Source organism: Hibiscus syriacus, unplaced genomic scaffold, assembly GCF_006381635.1.
Source record: "Hibiscus syriacus cultivar Baekdansim isolate YM2019G1 unplaced genomic scaffold, ASM638163v2 tig00110621_pilon, whole genome shotgun sequence".
Taxonomy (NCBI): Eukaryota; Viridiplantae; Streptophyta; class Magnoliopsida; order Malvales; family Malvaceae; genus Hibiscus; species Hibiscus syriacus.
This window is the reverse complement of record NW_024062802.1, coordinates 2198093-2211622: the sequence shown is the minus strand read 5'-3', so window position 1 is coordinate 2211622 and position 13530 is coordinate 2198093. Positions and strand designations below refer to the sequence as shown.

The following is a 13530-nucleotide window of genomic DNA, read 5'->3' as shown; positions in this document are numbered from 1 at the left end:
TTATACGCTGAAGAAAGCAGCTGCCAAGAACATGGACGTGGCCCAAAAAGATGGTTCAAACCTCAAACCAATGGCTTGATTAGCCGAAGTGTCAGATTCCATCAAAGAACCAAATGTAAAATTAGGGTTTGATCCATAGAGAGATTGAACTCCTTGTATATCATCCATGGACAAATCAACTTTCTTTTCTCTAGGTTTCAAGCTTGGATACATAACAGCACTTTTCACCGGACTATGAGCTAAACCTAGCAAATGACCGATCTCATGAAGCGCCACCGATTCCAAATCAACGGCTACGTCCGATTGCTCCACTCCGAAGTCAACCGCCCACGTCTCCGCCGCATCGAGATGAAGCTTCCCGCTCTCAGGTGAAAACGAGTGTGCGAGGATCCCTAACACCCCATCAAACGGCTCTCCATCACCGTGATCACCTACGTAGAACCCTATTTTTATATCGGCAGAACCATAATCATCTGCTTCCACGAAGCTGACTGGAATAACCGATGCCCATCTCGAGAAAGCTCGTTTAAAGGTTTTTCTTATATCTGAGGAACTCAAGTAATGGATCAAATTGTCGGGGGAGAATCCATACGTTAGTGTCATAGGAATGCTTCGTGCCCATCGAGGTTTCCCGGGAAAATACACGTACTTCTTCGTTGCATGATAATGCTTGATAGCAGGTTCCAAGTGAGCATCGAAGATAACATCTGATATATTGTAATCTGGTGATGTTAAATAACCAAAGTATTTGAATTTGTAGTAGTTACTGACAGTTGAAACAGTTAGTTTCTTAAACGGGAACTCCGACACAGGTCTTGCCGCCGTAAACGGCCGCAAGTTATGAAGAAAGAAGATGAAGAGAAGGGGTAGAGGGTGAGTGGATGGTAGAAGCATGATAGTGGAAAGGGTTGGATATGTTTTGGGGGACGTTGGAATTGCGTTGTTATAAAGAAATAATGAAATTTGTAATTATGCAGTGGTTAATGAATAATAAGAAAACATGATGGGCGGATGATGATGTCCTTTGTGTTTAGTTTGGGATAATAATGGGGTTGATTGATTCATGATTACACTTAATACGTGCATTGTTGAAGTGAAATAATAGCAACTAAAACGTCAAAGTCTAATGAATTAGAATCTATTCTTGGTTTTTACTCAATTGCTTAAACTTTAATAACATTAACCTGTTTTGAAGGTACGACCAAACTTTTGATCGACTCTTGGATGGTAATGGTATATACCTATATGTTCCTAAAGGACATTAAGAGGTTAAAGGTGGACCCAAAACAAGAAAAAGAAAGTTGGATTTAAGGACAAAAGAGGGAGGGGGACATGTCATGTCAGAGACTAACAAACTGCTGTTGTAGTTTTGTTTTCTCTTCAAGGTAGAGGCAAAATGTCTACAGAACCATATATTTTTGCAAGTCGAGTGTAAGTGGTCGTTAAGATCGATCATTGTTGCTGCTTGTTATGAGTTTAGACGTGCAGACGACTCCATCATGTTGTCAACTTGACAATCTCATGAAATATACTTCTCTGCTGCCTGTGTGTGTTTGGAGGTGTAAAACACTCAATTTCCGACAAAACTTTCAAGATAATGTTCTGGAAAAAATTAATTCACGAGATAAAACACTCCCAAGATTAATTGCTTAAATAAGGTGAAATCCACAGTGTTGGCCGTAGGTCGCCATGTCTTCCCGGCGAGCTACAAGAAATTGCATGTGCCATGCACGTCCCAACACGCTGGGTATCCGAGGTCATCCGAGAGCATCCGAGAGCATCCGAGAGCATCCGAGGACATCCGAGGCCATCCAAACGAGCTATGCGAGGACATCCGAGGGCAACCGAACGAGCTATGCGAGGGAATCCGAGGGAAGCCGAGCGAGGGTAGGTCGCCCGGAGTGTATGGCAACTACAAGGTCGCCCGGAGGGCATGGCGACCTACAAGATCGCCCGGAGGGCATGGCGACCTATGTGTTGGGACGTGCATGTGCCATGCAACACGTTCATTCTCTCTGTTTGAGCAAGGGTAGGTCGCCCGGAGTGCATGGCGACCTACAAGGTCGCCCGGAATGCATGGCGACCTACGGCCAATACTGTGGATTTCACCATATTTGAGCAATTAATCTTGGGAGTGCATTACCTTCGTAAATTAATTTATTTCAGAACATTATCTCGAAAGTTTTGCCCTCCATTTCCTGTTCCAAAAGCAATGGACTTGGACCTACCATTTGAGGCAAGCCAACTGCTTACTGTGTGGTTTGCCGAAAGTGATATTCTGCTTCTTCCACAAAAGGAAACCTCGATTGTTGATTCCGTAGGCTATTTCACCACACATTTATACTTTGGGCCTCCGATACTTATCTTATTCATGAAGAGGGATACAGGCCAGCTGATTCCACCGGCACTGAACTAAAGTAACCCTGTCTTAGACTTAGAAAGTAAGGAGAAAGTGCCGAAATAATTGAGGCATTCCATTTCTTCAACAGAGATGATGTTAGGAGATGGGCTCTTTTATGATTTTCTCAGAGACAAAGCGGATTCACGCTTTTACTTATTTTGAAATTCGAGTTTCTTTTAATAAATTATATATTATTTTAATTAAGTCTATCCGAAAACTTTATTTATGTTTACCCTATACAATATTTTTTGTGTGTGGTTAGAATATATGCATTCCACTTCAGTTTTTTACTCAGTTTGAGATAGATTTTTTTACGTCATTGAGACATCAGAAAGTTATTTTATCATCTTTCCCCCTCCCATATTCCCTCAAAACAAACCAAATTTCCTAATCAAATAACTCCACAATTTATTGCTTACCATAGTTTATCATTGCTTTATGCTTATAGGATTGGTTTAATGTTCGTTCTGCAAGTGAATTATTGAATTCGAATATAATAAATAAAAAACTATAAATAAGATTTTGAGTTTGAATTTTTGAATTGTTGTTTTCTTTATTGAGGTCTCAAGTTCGAGCCTTAGGAATGTCAAGAGTATGAGCGTTGAATGTCAAACAATTGAGAGTTATATTTGATATATATTACCTTTTATTTATCCTATATTAATAAAAAAGAATGAATGATGGTAGAATAAGTTGAGATATTTTTTGATTGATTTAAATTTGACTGGATAAAATAAAAAACAAAATTGAATTTTGACCCATTATCAAGCTCTCAACTAGTCTGTTCCAAAGGAATTGGGACTTTCTTTATTCCTTGGGATCCAACGCTTTGATAAGCAAATAAGAGAATGTTCCTTTTATAGACTATGGACACACACATAATTTTGATGATAAGAGACGATTCCGATGGTCCTTCTCCTAAGCATAACGCACCCAAATATAAAATTATATCAAAACCGGGTTAATTTTACAGTGACCCAATTTAAGATGAACAAATATTGAAAATATGCGCAGCTAAAAATATAATATTTTAGATTGAATATAACATAAAATATTAAGAAAAAAAATAGTATTTTAAATTATAATTAACATAAAATATTATATTTTTAATTACATCTATTTTCATTATTTTTTAACATTAAATTAAACGGCCCTACCTAGTACTTCCCCTCAAAACTGGTCCCCTGCTTTTTGCATTTTCCTCTCTTTTACAAACCCTTAAAAAATTTTGTTGGGGGGAATCACGTTACTCCGTTTGGTTGGTCGTGAATATCATTATCGATAATATTTTATTATCAATAGTAATTTTTTTTTATCTATTATCGGGTATGTCATTATCTCTCTTCACTTAAGTATTATAACATTATCAACTTTTTAGACTAAAATGTCTTTAAATTTCTCTCTCTCAAAAATATCATTTTTCTGTCATTAAATAATAAAAATTCTACAAAGTTTAAATTATAAATTTATTCTTAAACTATTTTAGATTTAAAAAAAATCTATAATTAAAATTTTATATTGGTTAAAATAAAATTTTACCCTTTCATTAAATATTTTTTATATTTTTAATTTTGTAAAAAAATTATATAAATTTTATGAATTTAATTTTTTTTTTAAAAAATGTATAAATATTTTATAACTTGTAATATTATACAAATATATAATAAAGATAATTTGGTTAAATATATATTACAACAATCTTTTATTCCTTTAACCAAACACGATAATATTACATTTATGTTAAATCAACCAAATACAAAATACAATATTTATAATAATTATATTTTTTAATAATTTTATATTTCGTAAACCAAACGCATTTTTTTTAAATCCAGTCTCGGTTATCCAACTCTGTTTAAGTACGGGGGTAGACATGGAATTTTGGAAATTTGGTTCCTCATTTGCTAGTTTGTTGGCGATAACGTGTCACACACCCACTTACTCAAGTACAAAGTGGGTGCTTCTTCCTTTGTTTTATTCCACGTTTTTTCCTTAAAAATATAATATAATATACAAATAACTGCACATTTCTCCGGGAGAAGGCGGAACTTTAAAGATGCGTTTGGTTCACGGAATATAAAATTATCAGTGGGAATAAAAGATTATCAGGAAATTAGATTACTAGAAATATTGTATTTTGTGTTTGGTTGGTTTAGCAGAAATGTAAGATTACCGTGTTTGGTTAAAGGAATAAAAGATTTTTGGAATGTATATTTAACCAAATTGTCCTTATTATATATTTGTATAATATTACAAATTGTAAAATATTTATATATTTTCTTTTAAAAAATAAATTCATAATATTTATATAATTTTTTTACAAAATTAAAAATATAAAAAAGGTTTAATGGAAGGGTAAAATTTTTTTAACTCCTGAATTTTATAAATTTTTAATTATAGATTTTTTTAAATCTAAAATAATTTAAGGATAAATTTGTAATTTAACTTTCGTAGAATTTTTATTATTCAATGACAGAAGAATGATATTTTTGAAAAAAATAAAAATTTAAGGGCATTTTAGTCCAAAATGCCGGTAATATTACAATACTTAAGGGAAGGAATGTAATGACATTCCCGGTAATATACCCCAAAAAATCTACTATTGGTAATAAAATATTACCGGGATGATATTCCCGGCCAACCAAACATGAGAATGTGAGATTCCCATCCCATGAGAATCCCACAATCTTTGAACCAAACACCCCATAAATGATTAAATTTCAAGTTATAAATTAATAATTATTATTATTTAACTTTTCAAATTTAATAAATTTAAGTACAATCCCGGGATCACTTATTTGTATGTATGTGGTTCGGTCTCTGAGTCGCAGGATCACTTATTTGCTGACTGTCGCTTTACTATGGATGTTTGGAATGCTGTTCTAAGTCTTTGTGGTACTTGATGTGCTGTTTATACGTGGGATCAGTGCCTGAACTAGCTGATTGGGAACTTGAAGGGCAAAACTCTTCGAGTACGGATCCTAAAACTTACTTGGACTGATTTTATGTATTATATTTGGGAATAACGCAATTATAGGTATTTTAGAGACATCTCAAACTCAAGTAAAATAATTATAATTAGAATTAAGAAGGTAGTTAAAATAAAATTGTACAGCCTTAGTTTACACAGAGTTAATGATGGTAATAGATTATTGTACACAAATTAGAAACTGATTTTGATTGTGACAGTTCTTTTGTAACAGCTGCGTTTTTTTAGACGAATATAATTTACTTATTAAAAAAAATTTGGTACAATCCTGTTACAAATACTGTAATTATAGGTTAAAATTATATTTTAACGAATTGCCCTTGCAGTTCTCTATTATTGGAAAGAGGAGTTAATGTTTTGCATAAGCAGGACCGTCTTGGCAGTACACGTGGTTGGATACGATTTCAATTTATTAGTGTTTTGGGGGTCCCATAGCTTAGGATACCCAGAGCAGAGCTCGATCCCTTCAGTCTCGAAACTTAGACTCTGTTTATGAGGGATTTGTCTCAGTAATATTATTTCCAAAATTTATGCATTTAAGCAAAAAAAAAAAAATAGGGCGAAGGGTTGTTTATGTGGCGTTTTTCTCAACAAAAAAAAAAAATCACTTTTTTCATTTAATATTTTAGTTTAGGTACTATTTATATTAATTTTTTGATTTAACATCTTTTACAGAAAGGTACGTCTCTTATAACACGTTTAACATTAATTTAACGTCACATGTGATAAGGCGCGCCTTATGCTGACATGGGATTAGGGATGGCAACTCAACCCGAATCCGACGGGTTCTGACCCGACCCGACCCGATCGGATTTTAAAAAAAAAAAATTCGGGTTCGGGTCGGGTCGAGTTTTTTTAAATGCACTGGTCGGGTCGGGTCGGGTCGGGTTTAGGGTACAAAAAATCCGACCCGACCCGACCCGAAAAATATATATAATTTTATCTTATATATTTAGGGATAATTACAATAATATCCCTCCATATATAATTTTTTTCAATTAAGTCACTGTTTTCATTGAATTAAATTTTTTTTATTATTTCGGGTCGGGTCGGGTTTCTAAGTCATATATTCGGGTCGGGTCGGGTCGGGTGAAACATTAATTTTGTCGGGTCGGGTCGGGTCACGGGTAGAGAACCCTTTCTTCTCGGGTCAGGTCGGGTGGCCCAAAAACCCGACCCGACTCGACCCATTGCCATCCCTACATGGGATAGACGTGTGTATAGCGCGGGGCAGTGGTCGCGCCTTAGGCCACGTAGGGTATAGCGTGAGGTAGGGGTTGCGCCTTACCTGTGAATCTACCACGCGTCAGTAAGGTGCGCCCCCTGCACGCATTTGGTTTAATTATCCACCTATCGCGACGCTTCAAACCCCAAATCCCTCCCTATAAATACCCCATCCTCAATCACTTTCATCACACCAAATTCTCTCAATTTCTCTCAACTTCTCTCAAATACTCTTATATTCTCTGTTTAAAGTATATTTTATTATTTTTTAATATTTTGTATTTAATTTATTTAAGTATTTAATTTATTTAATATTTTACTTATATAATTTTTTTTACAGATATATAATGGAAGGCGGTCTACTTCGCTTAGATGAAAATCATATATCTCGACACTTTGCTAATACAATAACATTTTAACGTTTTAATTTAATTTAAATTATTAGTAATAATTTGTTGATTTATTTAATGCATGATTATTAGATTAATAATTAATTTTTGTAATTATTTAATTTTAAGATAAGGATCGTGTATTAGATCATTTTATTATGAACCTTAAGTTAGTAATACCTAGCCGTATCTTGCCATATTTAGTAGACGCTGGATTCGGGTACATAGGTAGACATAAGAGTCACTGTAAGATAGAATCAGACCTTATATCTGCCTTAGTAGAGCGGTGGAGGCCGGAGACCCACACATTCTATCTTCCGTGCGGAGAGTGCACGATTACACTTGAGGATGTTGCTATGCACCTGGGGCTTCCGGTGGATGGAGATGTGATATCAGGGATCGCGCAGGGTTCCTAGACTACTTTGTGCCGGGAAAATCTAGGACGTGTCCCGAAAAATTTTAATAGTGGTCGGATACCGTTAAATATCCGACCACCGTTAAATTGGTTAGATGCCAATTTTCGGGAGTTGAGCGAGGACGCCTCTGATGATGAAGTTAAAATGTATGCACGGGAAAATCTAGGACGTGTCCTGGAAAACCTTGAACTGGAAGTAATATCGACATTGAGATCGAAAAAACTCGCAGTCGAAAGCCTCCCTCTGGAGCTTGAAGCCATCGTGTCAAATGGAAACTGCACAGATTGTTGCGTCGATGGCATCTACATATTAAGGTCAAAGGGATTTGCAGATGAATGCATTCCCCTTGAACTAGACGCGATGTTGCCATACGGACTGTTCATCGACCCACCTCGGTACATATCGTAAGGAGTTGCGAATGAATGTCTCCCCATTATGGCATTAAAATCATTACACATTACTGTTGTCGGGCTGTCAACTTGGTCAACTTGTTCAGCCAGCCCATAGTGGGAGTTTAATGATTTACCCCAAACAGCACGCATGACTTGAACAAAATTTGCATATATCTCAATATCGGCGTTTGAATAATTACTTTAAGCTTTAACAATCATTTTAACATCATCATTGTTCGAAAGTTCGAACGCTGTATAAGTTAATGACAACAATGATGTTGGAAATATGTACTGCAACGACGACATTCTTCTACTATTTCCAACATGAATTTTCCTCGAAATATTCGTTATCAGCTCCTCAAGAGTTATGTTTCTCTTAAATGATGTTTTAACACGCTCATTTGATACGAAAACAACGTCGGTTTCATCTTCTCGAATTTCACCATCATAATAAACAATAGCTGAAAGTCGCGTAATTCTTTAAGTTTAAAAGTGCGGCAATATTATATCTGCAAAAAAAAAAAAAAAAACTGAAACAAGCCTGATTAAATAAATAATATATGAACGAAAATATAACACAATAAATTTTTTACACATAAACGTAAATAATTTAAATAATATAATTTTATATTATTACATGCAATGCAAAACTATTTCTACGTATGCTCCCACTTTCCAATTTTACAAACACAGAAATTAATTGACAACAATTAATATAATATTTTTTCATACAATCATAATAAACAATATGTATAATAAAAAAATTATAACAAAATTACTTTAGAACGAAAAATCGAACGAACTTCTGAATTAAATATGAGAAGATTGTCAGATTGTTGTATTAATTTTTTTTTGTTGAGAGGAGATGTGAGGAGTTTCGGGGGAAGGGTATTTATAGCCGAGAAAAGTTATTATAATTATACAAGACGCGGTACCTGCACCGCGTCTTATATAATTGTATCAGATAAAGTTAAGGGGTCGCATCGAATATAATTGTGTCAGATTCACAGTTAAAGTGTGATCCCTTCCTCGCGCTATACCCTACATGGCCTAAGACGCGTCCCAGAGACCGCGCTATACACAATTTAATATCAACATAAGACGTACCTTAATTAATATGACGTCAAATCAACGTTAAACGCGTTACACGACACGCATCCTTTTGTATAGGTTATTAAATTAAAAAGTATAATCTGAATAATACAAGATTGTGAATATTAAATAAAAAAATTGATTTTTCGGAAAAAACGCGTGTGGTTGTCATCTAGAACCAAAAATAAATATAAAAAATCTGACCTTTTGTAGTCTCATCAGGCATCTCTCAGTCTCACTTATTACGGTTTCATCAACTGTAAAAAAACGTAGCGAGTTGCAGCTTTTCTCTTTCTCAAGTTCCATCATTCATCTCTCCCACCATTCCACTTTAGACTACAATTTAATAACCTAACCCCTTTCGTTTATAATTCTCTCTTATTCGTTCTCCAACCCTTTTTCACCTCAAAAGAATAAAATTAAATTTCTTCTTTTGTGTGAAACAACCAGACTATGCTTCAGTCCTCTCTTCATACGCAAACCCGGCAAAGTTATTGACTGTTACCTCTTAATCATATTATATTCATACACAGCGGACAAGCTAGCTGCAAACGCAAGTGAAGGACAGGGATTATGGAAAATGACGGGAACATGTTCCCGGGGAATTATGGTCAAACTGGTTTTACCAACATTAATGTGGCCTGGGACTTACGGGAGCTTAATCCTACTGCGACTACGAGATTCGAATGGGGAGGCAACAATAATATCAATGGCAACGCCTTCAATTTGTACCCCACCGCCACCACCAGGGCGGAGATTGTCTCATCACCCTCCTTTACACTCCCCGAGTTAAATACTGACCTACCGCTTATGTTCCTTCCTCACCATGTTAATGTCACGCTCACCCACCACTTGAACCAGGAACACTCGATTTATACCGGCGGCGGGTCTCGTATGCACCCTGACCCTCACCTCGTTTGCTTGAATCTAGGCAAGAGGCACTACTTCGATGATTCCTCCGCACCTCTGACCGAGCGACACCTGGTCGGTGGTGTTCTCCGTAGGAAAGAAAAGTAAAGCGTGCAACCATATTGGTGGTGACGGTAGCGGCGGCGTAAGTAGTGGTGTTGAGCCTCCTTCGTCGTCTATAGCTGTCATAGGGATTCCGGCGACTGTACCACGGTGTCTAGTCGAAGGTTGTGATGTTGAGCTGGTGAATGCTAAAGAGTATCACCGGAGACATAAAGTTTGTGAGATGCACTCGAGGGCACCCATGGTAGTTGTGCTAGGGTTAGAGCAGCGTTTTTGTCAACAGTGTAGCAGGTAACCCTTTCTAATTCTCCCATCCATTCCTCATTTTCCATTTTACGGCTAAAAGTATGCATAAAAGTACATTGCTCATCAGTTGCATTTCCCATTTTATCTAAGCAACATATATTTTTTTTTTGCTTTCATACATTTGTCTTCATTCCTTTGCTTTATTTTATTAGGGTTTTACATATTTGCATACGGACATAAAAGTAGTAAGAAACGTGTGGTAATTCTTAAAGAGGTGATGGATGTATGTGTAAATGGGCATAGGTTTCATGAGGTGTCAGAATTTGACGACTCAAAGAGGAGTTGCAGAAGGAGATTGGCTGGCCACAATGAGCGTAGGAGGAAAACCGCTCATGATTCTTCTAGGAACTCTGTTCAAGGTACTCTTTTTTTTTTTTTTAGTCGATTCTTTATTTTATGCGACAGTGTAGTTTATGGATAGTTTTCTTCCTTTTTTTTCTTCTTTTTTTTGCAGTATATTCATGCTGATGCTGAACTTACTAGTTGGAAAGTGCATTTTGTTATGATTTATGAATCTTCTCCTTGGGGTTAGGGATTTCTTTTTTGTCATTGATTTGCTTTTGATCTGGACAAGATTTCCATTTGCCGAGGTAGTCACAATTGAATCCCTGTAGCTTGAATACGGCCGGTCTGAGTCTGTTGAAATTCATTTACTATTGAGCCTGTTCTTGTTAACTCGTGTGACTCGGAACTGTACTTAGTGATGGAGGTAGTGTAGAAGTTAATTATGTGATTTATGAACTCAGGCTGAAAGTGTGACAAAGTATGTTCTCCGACAGATAATAAATTTTTGACCGGGAGATTTCCATACCACCTATCGTCCCCGAAAGGACGTGCTTTCTCTCTTCTGTCATCTAAAGCTGATTCTTGGATCTCCCCGTCTGATCTCTCCACAAGATCTAGTGCTGCCTTACGCGAGCTGATCGCTGAAAATCGTGCTGCCGTTCTGGCTCGGCAGCTTATACTCGATCGAGACTGGCACTTGAACCATGAAATGGAAGATCTTGGAGAGGCCCATCCTGGTACGGACGTTCAGCAGCATCCCTTGTTTCCTGAGCCTCCTCAGGGTTGGGACAAGTTCCAGGAAATTGGTGCTGAGTTGACATTGAATCTTATGCAAGCTTCGAGCTCAGCGTCCGGAATGTTGTATGCGAGGGGCAAAACCGAGGACGAGGAAGAAGAGTGTTCGGAGTTGTGGAATTCCTTGGAGGAAACACATGTAGCTTGAATTGAATTGAAGTACGAGTATTAGACTTGCTTGGTTTATCAAGGCTTGATTTCAGGACTACAATTGTCATCACTTTCTTTGTAACAGTAACTTGTTACGTTTGTTTTCATCCAAACCATTGGGTTTCTCATTAATTCAACGTTTATTTTTAAGGGAAGTACACGATCATTAAAATATTTGATTTTTTTATTACCAAAATTTTAAAATTATAAAATAAATGCTAAACTTTTAATTTAGTTATAAAATGATCGTTATCTCATTAATTATCGTTATAATAATAATATAACATATCATTTCATTTGATGTCTCGATTAGAATTAAGATTTTATATAATTATTTTTTCAATCTTTCTAGACAACAATTTGAAAAAAATAAAAAAAATCTGAATCTGTTAAAATTCTCATTTTGCAGGGGAGATTCGATGATACGAGGAGTGAACATACTGTTTCGATCCATAGCAAAAGATCGTCGGTTTCTCTCGACTCTTGTGCGATGACTTACATTAATTTCCCAAAATTGTGGAGGTTGATACAGGCAGACCGAAATCGAGATCTCGAAGAACCAATGCTTCTGTATCAGATTTTGGTGACGACCCATCATATTCCGCTTCCATGTCGAGCTCCAGCTGGTTTATCGATACCAGATAGATGCCATTTTTGAGACACCGATTGGGGATTAACAGGAGAGGAATGGCAGGTTCTCAAAGGCACAAAGTATGAGTCGGTTTTTTAGTTTTTACGTCGGTAATGCCCCAGTTACACCGACCAGGAGTGTATGTGCCACTGTACTATTTTTCACAGTAGATGGATTTTCCCAATTATATGGCAAACACACGCTCTGTCAAGGCTAAATTGAGGTCACAAAGTTCTCCTAAGCAAAGGCCTGAGCCGTGGCAAAAAAAGTGGCTTTCGCTCAACTAAATGGCAGTCTAGATGTGGAGTAAAGATGCAGATATGTTCACAAGTTCAGGAAGCTATTAATTTCAAGAATGCAGTGATGGGAAGCTCTAAAGATCCTTTAAGTTCGACATAGATCCCGAGAGAAACTACTTGCAGAGAAAGTAGTGAATGTGGAGAGCAAATAATTAAAAAAGCAGCATGTGAACTTTACCTCTGTCTCTCTTGTATTTTAGTGAACAAAGATAGGCAAGATAACAACACATAATGCGTAGGGATTTCCATGGTGTGGGACAAAATCAATGACGGGTGTTCTAAGTTTGACTTTCGGAGTTGGTGAAAAAGACTCGATGGACATCAAGTTCATGACATTGAGGACCACGTACTCGGTTCCATGATGCTGAGATAACTAAACCAGAGAAAGTACACGAGAGATAACAAAGATAGGTGAGATAACGACACAGCTTGTGTAGCGATTTCCGTGGTGCGGGACAAAATCACTTTTGATGCTTTAAGTGGATATAGAACAAGCAAGAACTTGATCCGCATAATGACTGCATTAATGCTACAACTCTAACATCGCCTTTAGAGAGGAAGTCAATTCAATAAGTTGAAAGGGTCCTTACAAAATATAACCTAGCACGAGATATTTATACTTAAGTAGATTCAACGATGCTGTTCTTTGACAAAACCAATGCTAACAGAGCACTCAACAAAGCAATGATTGATTGATAAATTTCGTCCATGCTCCTATATCTATCAGATACTCCTATTCAAAGATAATTCCCACCTCACTATAAAGAGCAACGTTCACATCAGACAGATCTCACAAATCTGCAAAAAAGAACAAACAATGGTAGTTGCAAATTAGGTGATTTTAAACATAAATCATCCATAAAAAAGTTAGTGTGCAGGATAATGTTTGTTTGAGCTAAAAACACTAGAAGCAGCCTTTGTTTCTGTCGGTGATGGCTGGCGAATGGGAGGAGGGGGGGCAGGGAACCAAGTGAAAACAAGATTATTGCATTAAGCATAAATCTGAATGGTTTCGGAATATGATAACGACCTTCCTGACATTCAACTAAAGTAGGACGGGAGAAAAACTTCCAAAGAGAAGGAACTAAACGCTATTTGCAGTCACATTTGTGAAAATGGAAATGGCAGCCTCACATAACTCTCAAGGGATAAAGAAAGCACATGTAGAATTCAGCCTTGTGATGGTGAA

The 13530-nt window shown here is 36.6% G+C and overlaps 1 protein-coding gene and 1 pseudogene across 1 annotated transcript; one reads left to right on the top strand and one right to left on the bottom strand.

Annotated features, from left to right (window-relative positions):
- Window positions 1-915, bottom strand: LOC120135919 (metalloendoproteinase 4-MMP-like). The gene has a single exon (XM_039152069.1). It carries the CDS (start codon window positions 892-894, stop codon window positions 1-3), a length of 894 nt encoding a protein of 297 aa, XP_039008000.1. The 5' UTR covers window positions 895-915.
- An 8561-nt stretch (window positions 916-9476) lies between these two features.
- Window positions 9477-11409, top strand: LOC120135993 (annotated as a pseudogene).
- Window positions 11410-13530: the final 2121 nt, after the last annotated feature.

Coding starts and splice junctions, on each gene's coding strand:
- LOC120135919 (XM_039152069.1), bottom strand. CDS start 894: ATGCTTCTACCATCCACTCACCCTCTACCCCTTCTCTTCATCTTCTTT.